At 39.7% G+C, this 21733-nt stretch overlaps 4 protein-coding genes across 14 annotated transcripts in view; 2 read left to right on the forward strand and 2 right to left on the reverse strand.

Annotated features, from left to right (window-relative positions):
• Shi (dynamin-1 shibire) overlaps nt 1–6925 on the forward strand; it is a 32849-nt gene extending 25924 nt beyond the window's left edge. For all 11 annotated transcript variants that reach the window (XM_076798618.1, XM_076798619.1, XM_076798620.1 and 8 more), the window contains one exon: nt 4208–6925. In XM_076798618.1, coding sequence (XP_076654733.1) covers nt 4208–4271 — 64 coding nt within the window. In that variant the 3' untranslated portion in view covers nt 4272–6925. The remainder of the gene's footprint in view (nt 1–4207) is intronic.
• Nucleotides 6926–8213: 1288 nt separating this feature from the next.
• Nucleotides 8214–10165, forward strand: LOC143359543 (uncharacterized). The gene is made up of 2 exons (XM_076797528.1): nt 8214–8685; nt 8969–10165. Exons 1-2 carry the CDS (start codon nt 8428–8430, stop codon nt 9878–9880), a joined length of 1170 nt encoding a protein of 389 aa, XP_076653643.1. The 5' UTR covers nt 8214–8427; the 3' UTR covers nt 9881–10165.
• A 262-nt stretch (nt 10166–10427) lies between these two features.
• Nucleotides 10428–12864, reverse strand: LOC143359544 (uncharacterized). The gene is made up of 3 exons (XM_076797529.1): nt 12500–12864; nt 11697–11849; nt 10428–11218 (listed from the first exon to the last, which is right to left on the reverse strand). Exons 1-3 carry the CDS (start codon nt 12684–12686, stop codon nt 11001–11003), a joined length of 558 nt encoding a protein of 185 aa, XP_076653644.1. The 5' UTR covers nt 12687–12864; the 3' UTR covers nt 10428–11000.
• A 2176-nt stretch (nt 12865–15040) lies between these two features.
• LOC143360024 (enoyl-CoA hydratase domain-containing protein 3, mitochondrial) lies at nt 15041–16898 on the reverse strand. The gene is made up of 6 exons (XM_076798540.1): nt 16614–16898; nt 16251–16337; nt 15971–16144; nt 15683–15870; nt 15442–15602; nt 15041–15361 (listed from the first exon to the last, which is right to left on the reverse strand). Exons 1-6 carry the CDS (start codon nt 16650–16652, stop codon nt 15132–15134), a joined length of 879 nt encoding a protein of 292 aa, XP_076654655.1. The 5' UTR covers nt 16653–16898; the 3' UTR covers nt 15041–15131.
• Nucleotides 16899–21733: the final 4835 nt, after the last annotated feature.

Here is a 21733-nt window from a genome sequence, read left to right on the forward strand (position 1 = left end):
TAGTTCGTGCTTGATGGGGGCTACTTCGTGTCAGGAAATAAAGTATGTCAATGATTTCACAACTTTTCCCAAGAAAACTGATAACTGGACTGCGGATTTTGTGAATTTATGACAAGAACGGGTGGCTGTAATTTATATAACAGTGGGAGAATTTGACAACACATTTTCACAATTTAATATAACTATAAAAGTGATCCGCAGTCTACTGATAACTTTCAGAATTTACACGAAATTATTCAATTCGATCGGTAAATCGCGATTCTCGGAATACAGTGTTTACTCGATATATGTCCAAAACACGCTACATATATCGGCGAGGACATATGATTCTTTGATCCACGCCGAAGTTAGAGTGGGGACAGTTCCAGGACTTTTATCGGCGAGGCATCTCGGACATGTATAGAGTAAACACTATATTTTGAAACGTTCTAAAGATACAAAATTGCGAAAGTGAAAGACAAAAGGTTGATTTTTAGACACGAGCCTCTCCCTCAAGTGTCCCCGTATTGTAACCCAGCGGGCGCCTCGAGTTCCCTAGGAATTGCGTTTTGAAAGGAGAACCAGCGACGTTTATTTATTTATATATATTTCTTTTTACAAGTCCCTCGAACATCAGAGTCCTGCAGTCAGTTGCATTCCGCTAGAGCAAGAGAAACCGAGCGCGCGACCGGAAACACGTGGCCGCGTGACGCGTCGTTTTTGCGATCATTAACACGCATGCTTCCATCTACAAGCCTTAACTCTAGCGAACGAAAAAGAGCCCTAGTTACCGAAGCTTGCAGACTGTGTAACGCAAGAGAAAACCGAGCGACACACACACACACACATACATACATACACGTACACGTGCGACCATCACATCCTGTTTTGCGCGCGGGGCCGATGACCGACGAAGACACACGCGCGAACCTTGAACGACGACAGACAGGGCGAAAGAGGTCGACGAATAATGTAACAATAAGCTGAAACCCAACGGAGACCACCACGACTCTCTCGTCGGGATTTGGCGTCGACGTCGCGCCCGGATAGTTGATTCATTATTATTAACACATTATCTCCGGGCCGATTATTCCATAATTTTGGAAGTCTGTGGCCCATGGCTGAGGATCTTCTAAATAGATCCTTCTAGAGCATCAGAAACTTCTATCATGAACCAGCAACTCACCCTCAATAGCGTAATATAATAATTTCGTTTGGAATTATTGTGTAAAAGAAGATTTGTAAGCTCCCACTTGGTATAGCACAATTATTGAAAAGCCGAGGCTTCCGGTAGATAAAGTGTTAAGAGCCCGACGCCGACGTCGAAACCGGACAACCCAAGGGCGATCCGAAAGGTGAAAGCGAGACGAGAGCAAAACACCCTCGGCAAACTGAAAAAAAGGAGTACCCTAACACGTTGTTCGGCAACGTCACTGTTCCGATTCGTTAGCTGCGTAGAATCGTTCCGAGATGATTCTTTTTGATACTTATTTAACCGTATGATTTTTATAACAACCGAGAATTCCCTTTTCGCGGAGAGGGGAGGAGCGTTCGCTCTTGCCGGAATATGCATTGTTGCCAGTTGTTTGACGGGGTTCGCTCGCCGGAGAATCCACTTTTCGGATTATGCACCTCACACACGATTCACACACCGTTGTACTATCGTAAACGACGATTTACGGTAAACACCACGTAACACTGTTTTGCTGCAATATAAATGTGTATATAGGGAATAACATGTTATAGATTATAAATATATATATCTCTATATATAAAAGAATGAGAATTCGAGAGAAAGCCTGCAGCTATCTGACGACCGGAAACGCATTTCCGCACCGGGGACTATCTTTTTTTTTTTGCCAGCGAAATATCTCGCTGGTCGGATCCCTGTGTTGCTAAACGATCTCGATTGTTGATTATATACATACAGTAATGTCTAATATTTGTGGATCATTTACTTCGCGTCATTATCGATCGCAGAAATGTGTAATGGAACGCCAGGATTAGATATACTGGCGAGACAATACTAGTCCAATGACGATACTCTTTTATTTTTAATTATTTCTTTGTGAAACTTTGACCGTCGCATTCGCCATGTTTTTCTGATTAAAATGAGTCCAAACACGATACCGTTAGGATCACGTGTACTCGTTTAATTCACTATGTTGTGGAACTTCGATTATCCGAACTCTCCATTGTATCCGAGCACGTATTTCAAATGCACAGAATTCAGTCTAAACCAATCCGTATACGACAGTAAAATAGCAAGAAATCTATATAAATCTAACTAACACTGTAGTTTAATATGATTCCACTGGTGAGTTCGGATAATCGAGGTTCCACTGTATCGCGGATTAAACGAGTAAATCGGATCCAAGCAGTGTCGTGTTTGGTGTCGTTTCAATCAGAATAATCCCACGACTGTGTTGCTACAAGTATCATAAATAAATAATTTTAAAAATATTAAAGAATATTGCCTGTAAACAATGGCATTTCTGAAGTCGCCACAAATATCGAGACGTTGCTGTACCTACACACTGGTCGTTTAACCTTCCACACTAATTCAGTCTGGTTTTGCTTTCGTTTAACCTTGCGTGTGATTATAACGTTTATTTTCGTTTTTGTTTTAATTGGGAACGCGGGAAAATCTGATTTTCCCCGCACGCTGGAATGCGTATTCGCGTTTCTGCGTTCTTTTTTTCTTTGAACGAACCACAACGCTGACCTTTACTATCCTACCACCGCCACGTGTCCAGGATTTTACTTGTAAAGTAATGTCAATCAAATTTACCATATTTACCGTGCGCTCGAAACACGCTCGAAACTTTCGATATACATATTGTTTCTACAGTATTGTTCTCATGCCGCGAAACAAATGGGTTAGGTTCAGGCGTGAAAGGTTCGAGCGTGTGCTTTCCGTACGTTCATTTGTGCATGTGTTTTTTTTTTCGCTACCGCTTGAGCATGTTGTTGCAAATCTGTTTGAATTTCCTTGGCAGTTCATCGTCCCATATCCGCGTTCCTTTTGTTGTGTTACTCTTTTTGTTCATTTATATATCTATATATGTATTTTTCTATTACACACGCACTTCACCTCATATCATCGCTATTGTTCGTTATAGAAATTCGGACTGCGGATATTTATGCAAATAGAAATCATCGTCAAACGATATTTACGCACATACTTCGCTCTAGATTCTAGTTGATAAATTAGAAGAATCGGACTATGAAAATTTAGAGCTCCGGAATATTTCATCTTCCACAAATTGTATGAACTCCGCAGTCTATCTCTTTTCGTATAGCTAAGGCAATTTCACTCGTCACTTTTCACGTACTTGATGTTACTATTATTACATTTCCTCGTTAGAAATGTGACATCAATGAAGAGATATTCCGTTTTATTGTACTCATTTGTCATGTTCATTATCCAATGGATAAATTAAGTGCTCGCGGGGTTCAATTAAGTTTCTCTTTCTTTCCCGAAGATACATGCTTCGCGCGATGAAGATATTTCTCAAGTTGAAATTGATTATACCGAAGTCGAGTTCAGAATGCGGTATAGTCGACTGAAGTTTAATTGGACGTCGGAATATCATCTCATGTTTCACCCTTCGGATACGAAACACTAATACACACCAATTCAGTTACAGTCTTTTCTCGATATATGTCGCAAATACCTGGCCAATAAAAGTCGCAGAACTATCCCCACTAACGCGGGGTATGCGCCGCGAGGGGCCGCGGAGCTTGAGAAGCCTCGAGTATAACCATAACAACAACGTTCAGCGTGGATCAAAGAATCGTATCTCTTAGGCGATATTTGTCGCTGGCAAGACCCGTATTGTTGACATATATCGAGAAAACGCTGTATCATTAATTCCTTCTATGCAACGAGATATAAATTTCGAAGAACAAAAATTCTAAAATTATACTCATTTTTCAAATCTCTAATGCATAGAATATAATTCTATTTCCGTCGGTTGATACCGAATATTATTTTACAGAGAAAATAATTTCTGGCCCCAAGAAGTAGTTTTGTCTGTTTTCGAAAACCAGCAGAAAAGAAACTGTTGAAATTCGTTGAAAGCTCGTTTCCGTTTCGTATCGGAAGGTTGGTAAAGCTCGCACACGCACACAAGCGTCACCGCCGCTTTTTCTTTCTTTATCTCGGCGCGTCCAATCGTCGCGACTGACAAAATCACCAAGTATTTAATCACTGTGTATGTTATAGGCGTCCCGTACCCAATATTCCTCCCCGAATTCCCGACAGACCGTACTACGGCCGATTAAACTGAGCTAGTCCACGGAAAGCACACGACACCTGTGCGCAACCACGCCCGAGACTGTTCGAAGAAATTCGTTGCGAAACAAGCCGATGACCGGGAGCCGGGACACGAAGAGCTCTGGGGGACAAAACAGGAACACGATCATCCGTCACCTGGGCAGCATCGGATTGCCCGGGTGGGAATCCTCTCCAGGACCAGGACGAGTCAGCTTCGGATCCGCAACGACCCCACCCACGCCCCCGCCTCTGAAGGTGCGCGGAGATCGCGTCGATTTATCATCCTCGCGGATCGCGAACGGGACGATCCATGGAGCAGGAGGAACAAGGCTGTGCCAGAAAACATAAAAACGGAAGAGAAAGAGGGACCAAGAAACAAGGGCAGACGATGAGACGCGACCAGCAACCGGGGGTCTAGTCTGTGTCTCGACGACCAGCAGCCAGAGATTCAATCAGTCACTTCTAACTTCTTCTTTCTCCGACATACTTTCGTCTTCTATGTTATTTATATAATTCGTTAAACGCGTTTAGTTACGTTTAGCTGCTAAGTATTAAACGTTCAACGCCGCTGGATGCGCGCGATCAACTCCGGAGGAACGGATTCATTCGTTAGCTCGTATTCGGTGATAAGATGGGTCTTCCGACAGGAATCGCGTGGCTAGTGTTGTTCTCGGCAAATTTCGATTTCGTTTAGAGCTGTCAGTATTATAGGTAAAGAGGGGAGATATCACGACGGTGCACGTGCAGCTTCGTTCAGCTTAGAAAGCTTGCTGTTCCTATCGTTTCGATTCGTTGGACGCTAACATTTCGAGTAGCCGTGTTGAACTTGAAAATTGCTCGGTAGCCACTGGAACCCGACTTCTTGTCCGAAGACTCGTGTCTATATGATATTGTTGGAGCGAGATTCGTGGACGGTATATATTATACTGTGGCGGCATCTCTACACTCTCGCCACCAGGGGTCTTATATCAAGGTGACACTACTTTTCTCGCAACCACCCGACCCGTCACCGATCCTTGTATACAGTGTTTACTCGATGTATGTCCGAAACACGGGTCTAGCCAGAGACATATATCGGCCAGGAGATACTATTCTTTGATCCACGTCGAACGTAGGAAAGGACAGCGAAGCTCTAAAGGCGATCGACGTCTCTCGAGCTTCTTGGGGATAGTTCTGGGACTTTCATCGACTAGGCATTTGGGACATATATAGAGTAAACACTGTATACCCTGCTGAATCGTCTTCCGATATCTCAGCGTTTGGCAGGCTTGGCTAGATGGCTCCACTGAGTCCTCTAGTAGATCCAGGACACGTAACGCTCCCGTTATTTTTCCTCCACTCAAGGTGGTGTCTCAAGTATTCTGAAGCGATACAATGTAATTCCAGTATAGTTTGAGTTTGAGCATATAGACCATATACAGCTGTAGAGATAGCTGAGGACAGGGGTCCGCAGCAACTTCAGAGGCTGAACATTTGTTTCATGCAAGCTTTCATCTGAGCTATGGAAAGGTATACAATCACATGGGGGTCTGTAATCTGTGAGAGGAGGCAAAAGAAAAGTAGCGTTTCGTGTCCGGGGTCTGCTAGAGGACTTGTCGGTAATGCTTGCCTTAGACGCTGGAATATCGGAAGAGGACGGTATAGTGATCGATAACGGATCGGGTACTTGCGAAAATGGTAGTGTCATCCGGTCGCAAGCTCCCTGATGGCGAGCTGGTGCCGCCACAATACAACCCGATTACCTCGATTTTAGAAGAACTTACTAGATCAAAAGTACGTGGCCTGCCCTAACGTTTTAGAGCCGGTGCACACACGCATACACATATACATACACATGCACACACACACAAACACGCACGCGACCGACAACAGCATTCCAGAAACCGCTTGTCCGCGAAAACCGGAAGTACGATTCTGCGACGGTTCGTCGTGAAACGCTACCCCCCCTTCTTTTGTACGAGTAATTTATTCAAGTACGATGAACGATGCCATTTTACAGCTCGGGTTTTGTAAGAAACGAAATTTGATGATCGAACAACGAATATAGATAGGACGAAATTCGATGGCCCGCGCAGACGCGCGCGCGCACACACACACACACACACACACACACACACACACACACACACACACACACACACACACACACACACACACACACACACACACACACACACACACACACACACACACACACACACACACACACACACACACACACACACACACACACACACACACACACACGGTGTTTCTGTCACGTAAACACGCGAGCGAGAAACCGAAAAAATTCTGTATCGGTGTGTAAAAATAAACGCGCCGGCGCGGCGTGTTGTTTCATTTTTATCGGTTTTCACGGTCACATTTCTGCATGATCAACGAAAAATCTGTTTAGCCGTTGTGATAGGAAAAACGCTTTCACCGGAGGGACCGGCGAGCCCGATATCTGCGAATGTCCCTCGGAAGGATGATAATTATTTTAACAAAAACGGAAACCAATGTTGTAATGTGTACATAAAAAAAAATCAAATACGAGTATAGTATTATGTGTCGATGTACGTGCTTGGAGGGAAGGACTTCTTTTTGTATTACCAAACTTCACACGCTGATAGCCAATCTGCTATGATACGCGACACCGACTGACGAAATAAATGATATTTAATACAATCTCCCCGTGTGATTCCCCCGACATCCTCGGAACTTTCGAAAACAAAATGTCGTTCTTTTCGACTTTTTCGTTTACTTTTAGGTTTCAATCGGTTGGGTTGAACGATTCCTAAATTTAGCACGAAAGATAATTGAAAAACATTACAAATAATACTTATATCATATGTATCAATGTTTCAAATAAGAAAACCAATTTGTTGAAAAGGTACAATCGTCTTTTTCAAGTTTTAATCTGTTAGTTTAAGCGTTTTGATAAATTTACCATGAAAGGTGATTTTTTTAATTGAAAAATATTACAAGTATTGTTTATGTCGGATGTATCTGTGATACAAATAAGAAACACAGTTTCTTAATGTTCAGTATTTTTAAGATTGTTTTCTGAAATTATTATTTCAGTGTTACAATCCTTGACGAAGTAATCGATGCAAATTTTTTTCCAACACGCTCTATTTGATGAAAAAATTGAATGCATGCTAACGACATGAGCGACTTTGCATGCATTTTTTAATACATTATATTAATCTATCTTCGAAATGAATGCTGTTAAAAAGTGGCAAAATTGAAACGATTTAGCCAAGAACTGTCGCGGTCTCGAAAAGTCGGTACGCTTATCAAAACGCCAATGTATGTTTTCTAAAAGTGTTGTGTTTCGCAGAATAACACTGACGTGTTTCGTCTTTACGTGAGATAAATATAATGATGTTATTTAATTGCAAGTTACAGATAATTATTTCGTGAATAAATAATAGTTACGGATAATTATGAATTTATGGATTATTGTGGTTTCGGATTTATTATTTTGTTTTTGTTTAAATTGCGGTTTTCTAATTGAGATATTGCACATCCAAAAATTGGTTATCGCCTTGAAATTCTCTATTAATGAAAATTCAGTGTGAATCGAGTTTTTTACGACGTAAATTCTTGTTTTTGGTTATGTAACATTGTATTATGTGATGTTCCTGCTAACGTTCCAAATTGTTATTTTCAAAATTGGGTAAAAGAATAATCGATTTTTTAAAAATGATTGATATGTTCCTGTATGTGTTGTGAGATGTATTTCTTTAAAATGGAACGCTATTTGAAATATTATTCCAGGATTTTGTATGCAAGTATTTCTGATCAGCGTATAGGGTTAATTGCAGTTAACAAATATACTCGGTCCAGCATTATTGCATAGTTTAGATTGTTATAATAAAATTTGTGTATTCATTTTCACACTGAAATCATAACGTTTATTCAATATAACCAGAAAACTACAAGACATTTCAATAACAAATTCGTTACTTTACTATATAAAATAATAATCAATATTTCCAGTATCGTGTATCGCCATCTACAATCAATCTAAAACAATTTCGCTTATAAAACTGCAATTTAAAAAGCCGATTATTGTTTTACCCTCTTTCGAAAATAAATTGTAACGCTAAACGTTTATAGTGTAATCAACTGTAACACAAATTAGTAATAACTGACAAAAAATTTGGTAAATCAGATGAATTAGTATGTCGATTCAAACGTGTGCACGCGATCAACGAAAAATGATGCAAGTGATCGATCAGATCAAAGTGCTCGCCAACAATTTGGATGATTTGCGAGAGGAAATTGGCACGCTACGAAATAATTATCTTGCGAATAATGAGAAAACATTGACCAAGAAGAAAATAGAAAGACCATATATTTTATATAAATTAGGAAAATCTATAAAAACAACTGGACTAACTTTCCCAGGAAATGGGAAAAGACCCGCAAAGGAAACAGAGGTATTTATACATATATATTATTTATTACACTATAAGCTGAGTAGTTTTCACTTTCGTTTAATTTTTAAGAAATATTTTAAAAAATAGTTAATTACAATCTTTTATGGCTTAGATAAATAAATATTTATATTGTAAATTTTTTTATGAAATCACTTACTACTTGACGTGCATTTAAAATCCCTAATTTTTTCTAAACGTTTATCGTCTTAATGACCGTAGCTGGATTAATTATAGCTGTTTTAAATTATCGTTGTGTGCTACTTCATTAACATTTTATCAACAGATTTCCTGTCATCATTCAATCCAGGAGGCATCATTATTTTCCACTCTGAAATACATGTTCCATTTTGGAAAAAAGAAAGAAGCTCTACAAATTCCATATTCGAAAGATGGGAGCAGTCAAACAGATCAATTATCCAATAAAAATAATTCCTCGCGTAGACTCGACAAGACAACATCCCCCCAAAAGCAGCTAAACGATTATCGAAATTTTTCCGAAATCAGTTGCGAACTAGATACGCACGTGATAGATTCCACGTTAGACGTGCGTGCTGTTCGAGCGAAAAACAGCGCACAAGGCAAAGAACTATGTTTATTAGACGATGACAAATCATTGACAACCGTGTGCACACAGACCGACTCGCAAACGCCAAGAAGAAACCGCAAGAGTTTCAATTTCTATTCGAAACGCCCAAATTTTTATTTCTCGAAAATTAAGAACGCTGTGATCACAAAGAAAATTATTCGAAACCCAAGTGAAAGCACGTTCACGGTCTGTGGAAGAGTTGTTCTCGAAAATTATCCTGATTTAAACAAACAAAATTACGGGGACTCTTTCAGAACGAAGGGAAATGATAACATCGAAGCGATCAGTCGTGAAAATAGTTTCGTTTTAAATAACGACGTTCGAAGACTGAGAAATAAGTTGCCTCTGATCGAGAACCACGTAGAAGAGAATTCCACCACTGAAGAAGAATCGGAAGTAACGTCCTCGACGTCCATTTCCTTGAATTTGGAAGTAGACGTTTCCGATAGTTCCGGTAAACTCGAAGAATATCATCCACAGAGGAAACCAAGAACATACACGATAAGAAAACCGTCCGGGAAACATACTCAGAACAGTCGCTATGAAAAAACACCTTACGTAGACCAGACTTCCGGTTTAACTTTGTCCTCGCACGGCTTGTCAGCTTAACCCTCTGTAGCTCCATGCAATTTTCAAATCGTGTGCTAATGTGTCCGTATCTTTCGGTCTAATATTATTTTTATCTACAATATCAAAAAAAAAAACAAGCGTCAGAGTACTTTCAATATTTTTTTAAAACTGTGAATTCAATTTGAGAATAAATAAAGTACCCATCTATGTTCCAGACATTGTACAAGAATATTTATGTAATTAAGTAAAAGTAGACACACGACAAAATACAAAGTATCTTTTTCTTCTACAATATTATCAGCAATCAAAATATTTTAATTATTAGATAGCGGTTCGTCATGCAAAATTAGTATTTTCCAATCAAATCCGCTGTCTATTAGTCATTATAACTGTGAAGAAAATTATACGACAATGAATCATACATACATCTTGTGTCTAAAGGAAAACACTTGCTGTTTTCAAGTTACATAAATTATTTAACGTAACTAAAATTCTGACTGTAGAGAGTTAAAAAATTCTTCAACGTGTACAGCAGTTCGGAATATGTTTGGCCGTTACTTAACGTTTAAAATGAAAACACACGATATGATATATCTATAGCATTTTATTACGCTCATTTCATTTCCAAGTTCGTTGGACAGTATCGTAGAATATAAAATATACTTTCTCATTCGTGAAAGACGTCTTTAGATTATCTTTAACAGTTCATTTAATTAACGAATATCGTTTCAGTCGTTTCGTGTTCAAATAATATGTTCTCCTCGTTATCTTCGCGGCGAAAAAATGCCTGAAAGATAGTAAACTTAACGAGTAGACCGCGAATGTTTACGCAAATTCAACGTCTCGCTATGTTGCACAGAGACCTGAATCAAAGTAACCGACTCTTATCTGCTATGTATGCAGCTTGTTAAAATAGAGTCTGTGCTCGTCTTTATTAAGATTTACATCCCACTGTGTTCTGTATATTATCACGCGCTTAAACATCGCGGTCTAGCAATAAGTATTGCCAACAATACTTTTTAATAAAAATCTTCAAGCCTCCGTGCCATCATTGATCATTCTATATATATTCCGATTGACATTCGTTAGTCCGAAATAATCGACAAATGGATAAAACAGAAGAAAGCTTAATTGTAAATCGGTCTTTGGTTTCTCTTCTTTAAGAATTACTCTTGGCGACTGCAGCTGCAGCCATTTTGTTCGCGGCGGGTGCGTGGCTGTCGAAAGCTGCACCCAAAACCGCCACGAACGATCGAAGCACCCCGTCGTCGTTGGCATCGGTGTTCTTCTTAAAGTTGTGCACAGAATAACGATTGTAAAGTCCCCAGATGCTGTTCATTAGTTTGCTGCTGTACTTCATCGGCGTTGGCTCTCTACCTGCAAAATCAATTGTTATCACAAAGTTCATGAAAACCGAAAAAGTGGTAAATTTCAACACAAACTAATTCCCTACATCGAACTAGTTGTACACAAAATATTAGGTAATACTACTAATACGATTAATCTTTCACGTCTGAACAAACTGTGCACAAGGTGAAAATGCATTTGGAAAATATACAGGGTGTCCCAAAATTGTTGCACTTCCTTGAAAGGGATAGTTCCTGAGATCATTTGAAGTAACTTTTTCCTTTGCGAAAATGTTCTCCGCGGTTTTATTAAGGAGTTACTTTTCATTTAATTTGATTAAATTTCTAATTTTATGTTTCAGCCTGATACTATTTTAGCATATCTTTGTGCAAAGCACATTAAGAGACTATTTATAGTAAATTGATAAGCGTGGATCTTATCAACAAATTTATCAATTCTAAAAATAAAAATGCATCTTATGTAACTGCGATAATTATAGTATAAATACCTTCTTCGGAGAGTCTTGCGTTGAACAGGGCTTCTTTGCCCGCTTTCTCTTTCTGGTCCATCGAGTGGGTTATCATACTGTCCCGTTCGAGATTGCATCGAACTTTGCACGCTGTGAATGCACCTTGCGGTATGGCGGCCATCTTTTTACAGTCTGCAACAGAACTTTCTGGACTTAGAAATTTTTCTCAGAATGATATAACTATAGGAGAAAAAGAAATACAATAATTGCAAATGCTAAGAAAGATATTGTTTGCAGAGATAATTGGGCATTATTGACATGAAGATATACAAATTGGAAGATTCTTCGATGCGAAGGTACGAAACATGCTAAAAGAGATCGAAGATGTTAAAGGGGGTGAAATATGGAGGTGATACGACAAGATCTAACAAGAAACAATTAGGGGCCACATGAAGGAGGAATTAGTGCAGCTGCACTTTGATTAAGAAACTAAGCAGGAGGGGAAAGATATCGATTCCAGGAAGGAAAAGGGAAATGCGAGATGAGGAGAAGAAAATTGGTGTAGAGCTCTGTCAATGAAAATCTAGGAAGAGGGATGATAGAGGGGGGAGGCCTGGATGAAGTAGTTGAACGTTATAAAGAGAAGGAGGAGGAATGAATGGAGACAGAATGAAGGTACGAGAAACAATGGAGCTCGGCAGACTAACGCGAATGTTTGTGACGTAACAGTCTTCTTGTTCGCCGACTCTTTATCGAGTCTTAAAAAGTGCGAGGATGGACACGATGGAATAATTTTATTAACACAAATCCTCAACGACGATAGAGTTTAGAAAAACACGAACCAGTACAGGTTTCGAAGAGCAACTCAGCGATTTCCCTTTTGGTGATGATGTTTTTCGTCTTTGCAACGCTAATGGTTTCGGCTGCCCGTAGTCGAGCTTCGCTACCAAGCCTTTTGGATCTTCGAGTTTGGTGTCTGGTTGCCCGAAACCTCATACAGCCGCGATCAGAGTCGTGCAGAATTGTCATCAAACGGATCCAAATAGCAAATCTCTGTCGAGATTGTTCGTTCTTGAGCAGCTCAAATTTCGGAAACACGAAAAACCGATTTTTCACTGATTCTTGCGTGTCGCGTGTTCGTCGCGTAGAATAACAGCGTTACACTGATTCTACGTTGTAATATTGGTTCGAATTTATATAAACTCGGCTGACCAGCGAGTGGGGAGATAGGTTCGACCGCAAACAAAACGAGAATAGGAGAAAAAAAAGAGAAGATTTTTCTGACGGGACAAGTGATATCGGTGACGACCACCACGACTCTCTTATCTGGCTAGACCTTCCAGATTCAAAACGTACATGGCAGTATACGCGTCTCCTTTGTAAGGGGATATCTGCACATGTGTTGTAGATAACCCACACGGCGCGAAGGCACAATATCTCCGCGTCTCTTCGATACATTTTTCCAGTTAGAAAATATCTAGGTTATTTAACAAATTGACTGTCGGCATGTAAACATTAGTCAACCGGCGATAAAAGTATTTGGTTAATTACGAAATTGATGATGCATGAGGAATTCTAAGATATAATTTCTTTTTTTTATCGCGCGACCAAGTTTGGACCAAGTGGAAATAAGGAAGCGTCTCTTCAAGGTCATTGGTGCGACCATTGTTCAGTAGTTCATCGACGATGTATTTGTTATAAAAGTGTCGTTCCAATGCAAATTATACCAGTAAAAGGAAATATGAAATACGGAAAAATGAATTATACATTACATTGAATTATATGTTATGAAATATCATTAAATAGGCTAAACTTTTCCTGAGTAAATCAGAAATTTTTAACTTATTTTTATGCAATCCTGTAGATTTTGGCGAAAAATGCCGAAAATCCAAGTTTTAATGTTAGGAATTCACTAGTTCAAAAGTTAAGCGATTTTATGTGTTTTTGACAGGTAAGGGCGCCGCCATATTGTACACAAAATTTTGATCCCTACAGCTAAGGGCCAGCCTATTGTCCACGGCAGTAACAAATATGTTGATACTCTTAAGTTCTTTTAATATCTATTCGTCATTTTATATTTCACCTACTAATTTTTGCCATAGACGCACAGCATTCGCAGTACAGTAACTAGAAACAAGACATATAGACTTGGTGATAGAGGTCAAAGTAAAAGCGTATAAATAGTTAATAAAAATCGGAAAAATAGAAGACCAGAGACGACCAAATATTTACCAAATGGAAAAGATTAGAGAAGTATAGAACAGAATGTCGTAAAAATTGGAGAATATGTTGAAAGAGGTCATGGCGATATCTGTCCCGGAAACTTTTCATTTTCAGGTCGTCATGAGAGAGAGTTTAGATGAGTAATCACTGTCAGAGGCAGTGAGAGTAATAAAAGGTAGGGTGGAGTGCAATCTGCAAACAAAAGACATTGAGCTATTGAGTACAAGGATAAGAGTGGAGAATAAGCACAAAGAACAGAGAGAATATAGAGATGTAAAAATGAATGGTAAGGGACAATAATGAACGAATTGCGGATTTGATGCGTTTATGACAAAAATGAGTTGATGCGATTATATTAAAGAAACTTTAATACAGAGTGTCCTAGTATTGATGGTAGACCCTGGCGGAGTCGAAAATACGGAATAAATTTTTTTCGTTTGAGGCTTTGTTTTCGAGAAAATCGACTTTGAAGATCCGTCAAGTATTCATGCCTAACATTTGTAAGAAGTAGAATGAGTAGGTCATGATCAGACACGTCGGACGATTCCTAGTCAATAGCCTGCATGTTCGCCGAATTTTCAAACTCGAACAAATAAACTTTCCTACACTCTGATGAGCAGAATGATTAGAAATCCGACATTTCATACTACACGACCTGAAATGATTTGGTTGTTTTCTATAATGTAAAAGATGTTTAATTGTAGATTATTAACGATTGCATGTGCAACCATGTGTTCGTGCTGCGTGTGAAAATTTTTCAAGTGTACACAGGTCCTCTTAAGCACAGAGAGTGTTATTCGCATATTTTTATTTCGAAAGGTTATCTATTAAACCTCCATTTAGTGAGTGAACTTCGTCATACGATAACATACTTTAACCTGATTACACATTATGATGCATGGGCGTTACGATTTAGTGTGATCTGAATTCATGCTTTATACCACGTACACATGCCTAACTGAAACAGTCTTATATAAATCTAGAGATCTTACTAAAAATTACAATACTAATTGATCAAATTTCGTCTATTTGGTATAAAGTAATTTAACTACTCTCAAATATTGTAGATTAAAATATCATTTGAGAGACTAAATTGAATTTTCAATCAATTATTAATTCTAGTAACAGGAAAGGTAATGTTTTTATCAATGAAAAGTCCCTTTTAATAAACAACAGTTATTTAATATACAAATGGAAGACAATAGGATTGCTGATAGCAACTGGTATAAAAATTATCTTACACAATGTAAATTAGTCTTTATCGTAATCATGATTCCAAACGGGCTTTCTTTTTTCGATAAAGCTTTTGATTCCCTCTTGGGCATCCTTCATCTTCAAATTATTGACCATTTTCTCAGTTCCCAGAAAATATGCAGTCGACATGTCGAGGTCCATTTGTTCATACAAAAACGTTTTTCCAATGTGTATTACTGAGCGACTTGTTGAGTTTATGGCCGCGGTAATTTTATTAATTTCTTCTTCTGTATTTAGAATAACATATACAATCATATTAATTTATAATTACAAAATATTTCCGTAACTAAATCTTGTGATGACTCACCAAGTTTATCATTAGGCACTACCTTGCTCACAAGACCTACTTCGTATGCTTCTCTTCCACTAATGGAGAAACCTGTGAAAAGCATATACATTGCTATCTTTCTGGGTACATTTCGAACCAATGGAATGCCCGGAGTAGAACAAAATATTCCAAGATTGGCACTAAAAAATAATTGTAACAAAATCAAAGTTTAAGCAATGAAAAAAAGAGAGGCACGTAGAGAGTCTGTAGAGAGGCATACCCTGGTGTAGCAAATGAACTCCTTTCGGTACAAACAGCAACATCGCATGCAGCTACCAATTGACAACCAGCTGCAGTAGCTAAACCATCAACAGCAGCTATCACAGGCACTGGACTCTCCATAATCGAATTCATCAATCCTGAGCACGTTTCAAAGATTTCCTTGTGGAGCTTCTCATTATTAGCAGTCTAAACGACGCAAGCCAATCATTTCTCTGTGATGAACGTAAAATCCTTACTACATTAACAAATACCCTTATGGTGTCTGGTTCTTGGTTTACAAACTAACCAATTCTTTCAAGTTATGTCCACCTGAAAATACATTCCCTGGAGCAGCTCTGATAATAATAGACCTGAGATTTTTGTCATTTTCACCATTTTTAATATTTTCGTAGAGAGACTTTAACATATCCATGGATAAAGAATTACGTGTTGCAGGGTGATTTAATGTCAATGTTCGCACCTAAGTATAAAGATTAAAATGGATTAGTATTCTATATGAGATATACGTACAAAAGTTGGTGTGCAAAATTTATTGAATTACAAAAGTTTCATTGCTTATAACTTACACCATTATTTTCCGTTACATCTAAATATTTCTCATCCGAGGACAACATCCTGTTAGTTGAAAAGGTTCTTGTAATACATTGTATGACCTGAAACATTTATAAGTAAATCGACAAATGATGCATTAAATGTCGCGCGGCTTATCCTTGATCTTAATTGTGAAATTTCGATTGTTCTTCAAAATATTGTATCATCAATAGCGTTCAAGTTATTTTAATGTATGTATAAAGAAAAATAAACTAAAGGCAGATTCCTTTCTAAAAAAAAAAGGAGTACATCTATATAAAACCATTAAAAGTTATAGGTTATATTATTCACATTTTATTTGTAACATATTTACGTAATAAAATAGACAAATAGAATACCTGCGAATAAGCAAACACATTTGTCATCAAGAATCTCATCGTATGAAATGTTCAATATTTTATTGTATAAACTCCAATGACTAAATTTTGCACACTTTTTAATCTAATTTTTCAAGCTGGCTATATTACATAAATATGTACTATATTACTGTAATACATATTTATAAGTATTATTTGTATTTCTTCATTGCAGTTTTTAAAAGTAGAATGTAATTACAAATTAATGAATTGAATGATACATTCATTGAATTTATTATCTAGGGCACAGATATTGCATCTTATGGGTTTTTTGTCTATGCCACAGGGCATTGATGGTAGGGCACCATAGGGCATTGACATTGGACGGTTTTTCTCGCGCATGCGCGACGATTTTGACGACAGTAAAGTAATAAGATTGGTTAAACTGGGGTAGCTTGGTCACTCCGCATAATTTCGCAAAATTTGTTAGGATTTGGTAGTGCTGCTCTCTAGTCTAATTATTAGCATGGATCAGATCCCACATCATCTACTTAGCCTGGAACAGATTCCACATCATCTTTTTAGCCTGGATCAGATCCTACATCGTAAGGAAACATTACATGCAATACATTTTTGTGTCTACGGTTCTGAATTACCGACTCTGTAGGAAATGCTCTGGTATGATAGCGGACTCTGTCGAACTGGAACAGTCAGCTAGTGAACTACATGACGTTGGAACACAAAAAGTGTGTGTCTAAAGAAGCCAGATTTCACCACAGACGAGGTATAGGAGGAAACCAATCACCATATGGGGTTTCGTGTCTCACGATCTGAAATACCGACATCGTTAACGACAACTAGATTTCTTACGCCTTCTACGCTGACGAACGATAAATGTTGCAACTAGATCCACGAGAAGCTTAGACCATATATCTATAATAAATGGAGGGACCTCCGAACGGAAGAATAACAACTTTAAGCAAAACCTAACCCCAGCTCACGAGAGCCAAGCTAATAACCCCGCACACGAGTGCGGCCTAACCAACAAGAATTCAACAAGAGTAGAAGAAGTCAGAACTTCAAACAACTAACTAAAAGTTTTTATAATTAGTAAGTCTTAAATTCTATTATCGGAAATTATAAATAAGCAGCTATTAGCTCGATATTATTCTCTATTGGTAAGATTACTTGAAGTTCTTACAAATAGAGAATAATACCGACTGCCCAGGTCTCACCACGAGGAGGTTGCTGCACAAGAGACCCGAAAGGAAACCAGAAGGAATTCAATACGCCTCCTTCTGACTCCCTATCTTACAACGACGATTTACAATCTTATAAACTAAATTTCGCAGATTGCTAGACGAAAAAGGTCACTTTTCCACAGAAAGAAAAGTTCGCTTTTCCATTTAGCGTATGTCGAGAAATTATTGCGGGGCAAAAGGTATCAAAATCGAATCAAGCAGAAGGCTCTGATTCTTTCAAAGAGAGAAACAAAACCGAACCAGAACAGAAGACTCTGGTTCGAGGGTGGCGCGATGCGTACAATGTTTGCAGACCTTTCTGCCGACCAGTATACGATACCCGATGCTCCACACGGAGAATGATGACCAGGGACGCCTCCACCTTTTGGTAGATCAACCTAACCCCAACTACCCGCCACGAGCATCGCTGACGCAACAAGGCGACGAAGAGACTGATGGGGAATGAAACCCCTGCTCCCGGCGCGAACCACGCCAGCGTTGACATGACTTAGGCAGACATTTTACGAAGGAAGGGTTCTACCTGGCGAGTACTGCTCCCTGACCATCATTTCCCAGTGCATCCACGCCGATTATCGCAACGTGGACCGGTTTAAAACTTGCAAACAAGGTCCGACACAGCCTTCTGCTGTGTCGGAGTTAACAATCGAGTCGAGCAAAGTGAAGTTAGGGCAGTAGTTACTCGACATATTTACAACGACGATCTTAAGAATTAAACTAATTCTAATTTACAATTATTTCGATGTCTTCGTCGATGCGTTGTTTGATGTAGTCTCTTCGTTCGACGACCAAGATGCTCACAGCTGTTGGATTTCAGCTGAAACAGACTAACAATAATTGGACACGATGTTGTTGACGTCTTCGTTCGTTGTCGATATTGTTGACGTCTTCGGTCGATGTGTTGTCCTCCGTCGATGACAAAGATGATGAGCTATCGTACTCCAGTTGAAGCAGACAAATCATAATTAGTCACAATTCCATAGAGGTACAAAAATAAAAGAAGACGACGAGAAGAAGTCCAAACGATGACGATGAAAATACTTTCGGAAACAACTCTAAACCCCGCACACGAGTGCGGCCTACCTAACATGCACAAGAGTGCGAAATCTATCCAGCTCACGAGAGCCAAGAGAGACAAGAATTCAACAAGAGTAGTTGAAGTCAGAACTTCAAACTACTGAAATGACGCTTCGGGTTCGCCAATACCCGTACTCACCCACGGCCCCATCCGTGAGTGAGCCCCCGAGGGACCTCCGTTCGGAGGAAAACCAATTTTAAATCAGATTTAAAAATTTTGGAATAGGAACTTGTGAAAGTTCAGAAGTAATTTTCAATTGGAGAGATGAACAATTCCAATCAAAAATAAATCAACCGAAATTGGGACGCAACGACGTACGGGCTCGGGGCGCCCCGGGTTCGCCAATACCCGTACTCACCCACGGGACGTACCCGTGAGTGAGCCCCTGGGGGACCTCCGATCGGAGGAATATCAATTTTATGTCAAAAATAAAATATAATATAATTTCAAGGAGAGAAACTTTTGAAAAGTCTCGACGCAAATTCGAATTAGAAACACAGAAATAATAATTGACGACGTTCGTTGAATGAACACGAATTCCAAAACAGAAAGTGTATATTTGAATTGTTACTTACAAAGCGCTGCTGAAAGTTGACCAAGGTGAGCGGTGAAAGCTTCTAAGAACCTCGCCGCTTTCAAGAAGCCTACCCCGAGCTAGCTTAAGGTGGACCAGGGAAGTGTTAAATGACCCTTGGTCCACCTTAAGCTAGATAAAGGTAGATCAAGGCTGGCCAGTGATGTCCAGTGCAGCTCTGGAAAATCCCTGGTCAACTGGAAGGTAGGCAAGAGTAGGCCGGCGTGGTCAGGGTGGGCCAGGGCAGCTCCAAGGTCCTACGCCCTTCTGGTCCCGCAGCACTTCCACTCCCTTTTGAGTGCGCACCTCGACTGACTGACTGAGCGCGGCCGCCGAGATCAGTTGCGCGGTGCGCGGTGCGCAACTCTCCCACCCCTATTCATTTCGGTAGATCTCGATCGCCGGGAGTAATTATAAATAAATTTGTTATTTCTTGCTGTTTAATGTTTATAACAATTTCTTTTGGTAATGATATAAATAAGCACTCCCTTGACCACCTTACCATCTAATTATTTAGAAAAAATAATTAATATGAAGGAACAGGGATATGTAAGGCGGGTGCCTTAGAATAAGTGTTCAAAATCAGGTTCGTCGCTGAGTCGTTTATTTAGCAATAGGAGTGATGTCGCGAGAGCGTCCAGCGTGGTTCAACTAAAACAGGCGATTCACTTCGACTCGCGGTTGAACTGTTATTGCGACTTAGCAACGACCGAACTAGACTCTAAGTGACTCGGCGGATAATCGGCTGTGTCTAGACTTCGTGACTGACTGCTCGCGTCGGTAGTCTGCTGCCTTATATCCTCGAAAATGCTTGTCGGCTGATTGGTGGAAGTCCTTGCGAGGAACTTTCACCAATCCGTGCATTTTGCATAACACGCCCCCGTTCCACGCCTCTCGTGCGTGAGAAGGGTGAGCGCGTCGTTTTGTTAAAAACTAATTTGGGTGATGCAGCGGGGTGTATTCCGGGCCCCGTGCCAAGTGCGGTACGTGACTGCTGGCTTACGTCAACGGGCCCAGCTTTCCCGGGTGATAGAAACCAGGCACGCGTCGCTGGGACACTCTAGGCTGGAGACCCTTAGACTACCCAAAATTTATGGCGTCCACTTGCGCTATTGAGTTCGTCGCTAGGAACTACAAGGACACATCTGTCCGCTAAGTGGCCAAAAACGTTAAGGGGGCCGGCAGGGTTTGAAATCCATATACGTATGCATGGGTCAAAACCTTTTCAAACTATCGCTTCAATATTGCAATGAGCAGTTTAGAAGTGGTCAATTGTGTTTCCTAAAAGTCCAATTTATGTCTGTATAGAGCCCAAATTGCGAATTTCTACCTCACCGTGGAGTAATTTGTAATATTTGGCAGAAAATTCGAATTCTGAAGCAAGTATGACGTCACAAGATGGCTGCCGCTGAGAGATTCTCTTAATTTCGCGAGATTTAGTGTTCGTATCGAAAAAAGGGCTCTATACAGGCATAGCAAAGACTTGTACAAACACGGTGGTACGCATTTTTCATTGATTACTTACTTATTTAAGACGTAAAATGTCTAGAAAAAAAGGCATAGCATAACATAGCGTGACAGTCAAGGCCAAATGCCTGCCGGCCCCCTTAAAGACGTTTTCTCACAAATAGCGTCTTATGCTGTGCAAACCATAAATCTTTCTTGGCGCTGGTGCGCTGAAGATTTCTCTTCCGGCGCCCAGCTAGCCGCTACAAATAGAACTTAAGATATAGAATAAATTTTGAACCATTAATATTCGCACGCATTAAATTATCGAGCACAATAGACTGATAAATTTCTTATTTCTCGCTGTGTAATGTTTACAACAACTTCTTTTTTCAATGATGCCGACAATCACTCCTTTGACCATGTTGCCATCTAATTTCTTAGAAAAGGTAGGTAATAGAATTCAAGGTACAGAATAACTTGTAAACCATGAACATTCTCACGGTATTTCATGTCGTGCGACACGAAACAGCAAAAGATGGAAAGACTGAACTGGCCTATTCCTACATCTCGTCTGTGACATCAGTTCCACCATATTAGTTCCGACCGATACGGTAGGATGTGACACAAAAATGGTAAGGGGGCTCTAGAGCCCCGCGGACGTGAGACAAAAAAATACATTGGGTGATTGGTCTACTCTTGTACCTCGTCTGTGATTTCACAGCGTTGTCAGCTTTATAAGTGCAATGTTGTCACATTATATTCATACAAAAACCGTCGATGCTCGCATCGAAAGCGTTCGAGC

Source organism: Halictus rubicundus, chromosome 12, assembly GCF_050948215.1.
Source record: "Halictus rubicundus isolate RS-2024b chromosome 12, iyHalRubi1_principal, whole genome shotgun sequence".
NCBI lineage: Eukaryota > Metazoa > Arthropoda > Insecta > Hymenoptera > Halictidae > Halictus > Halictus rubicundus.

What these genes read in the sequence shown, in the direction of transcription:
- LOC143359544 (XM_076797529.1), bottom strand. Translation starts at nt 12,686, where the DNA reads ATGACAATTCTGCACGACTCTGATCGCGGCTGTATGAGGTTTCGGGCA. An exon ending in GCTCTTCGAAACCTGTACTG is followed by an intron (nt 11,850 to 12,499) that starts GTTCGTGTTTTT and finishes GTTCTGTTGCAG; the next exon opens with ACTGTAAAAAGATGGCCGCC. An exon ending in CGCAAGACTCTCCGAAGAAG is followed by an intron (nt 11,219 to 11,696) that starts GTATTTATACTA and finishes TTGATTTTGCAG; the next exon opens with GTAGAGAGCCAACGCCGATG.
- LOC143360024 (XM_076798540.1), bottom strand. Translation starts at nt 16,652, where the DNA reads ATGAGATTCTTGATGACAAATGTGTTTGCTTATTCGCAG. An exon ending in ATGTGTTTGCTTATTCGCAG is followed by an intron (nt 16,338 to 16,613) that starts GTATTCTATTTG and finishes TAAATGTTTCAG; the next exon opens with GTCATACAATGTATTACAAG. An exon ending in ATGTAACGGAAAATAATGGT is followed by an intron (nt 16,145 to 16,250) that starts GTAAGTTATAAG and finishes CTTTATACTTAG; the next exon opens with GTGCGAACATTGACATTAAA.
- LOC143359543 (XM_076797528.1), top strand. Translation starts at nt 8,428, where the DNA reads ATGTCGATTCAAACGTGTGCACGCGATCAACGAAAAATGATGCAAGTG. An exon ending in GACCCGCAAAGGAAACAGAG is followed by an intron (nt 8,686 to 8,968) that starts GTATTTATACAT and finishes TTTTATCAACAG; the next exon opens with ATTTCCTGTCATCATTCAAT.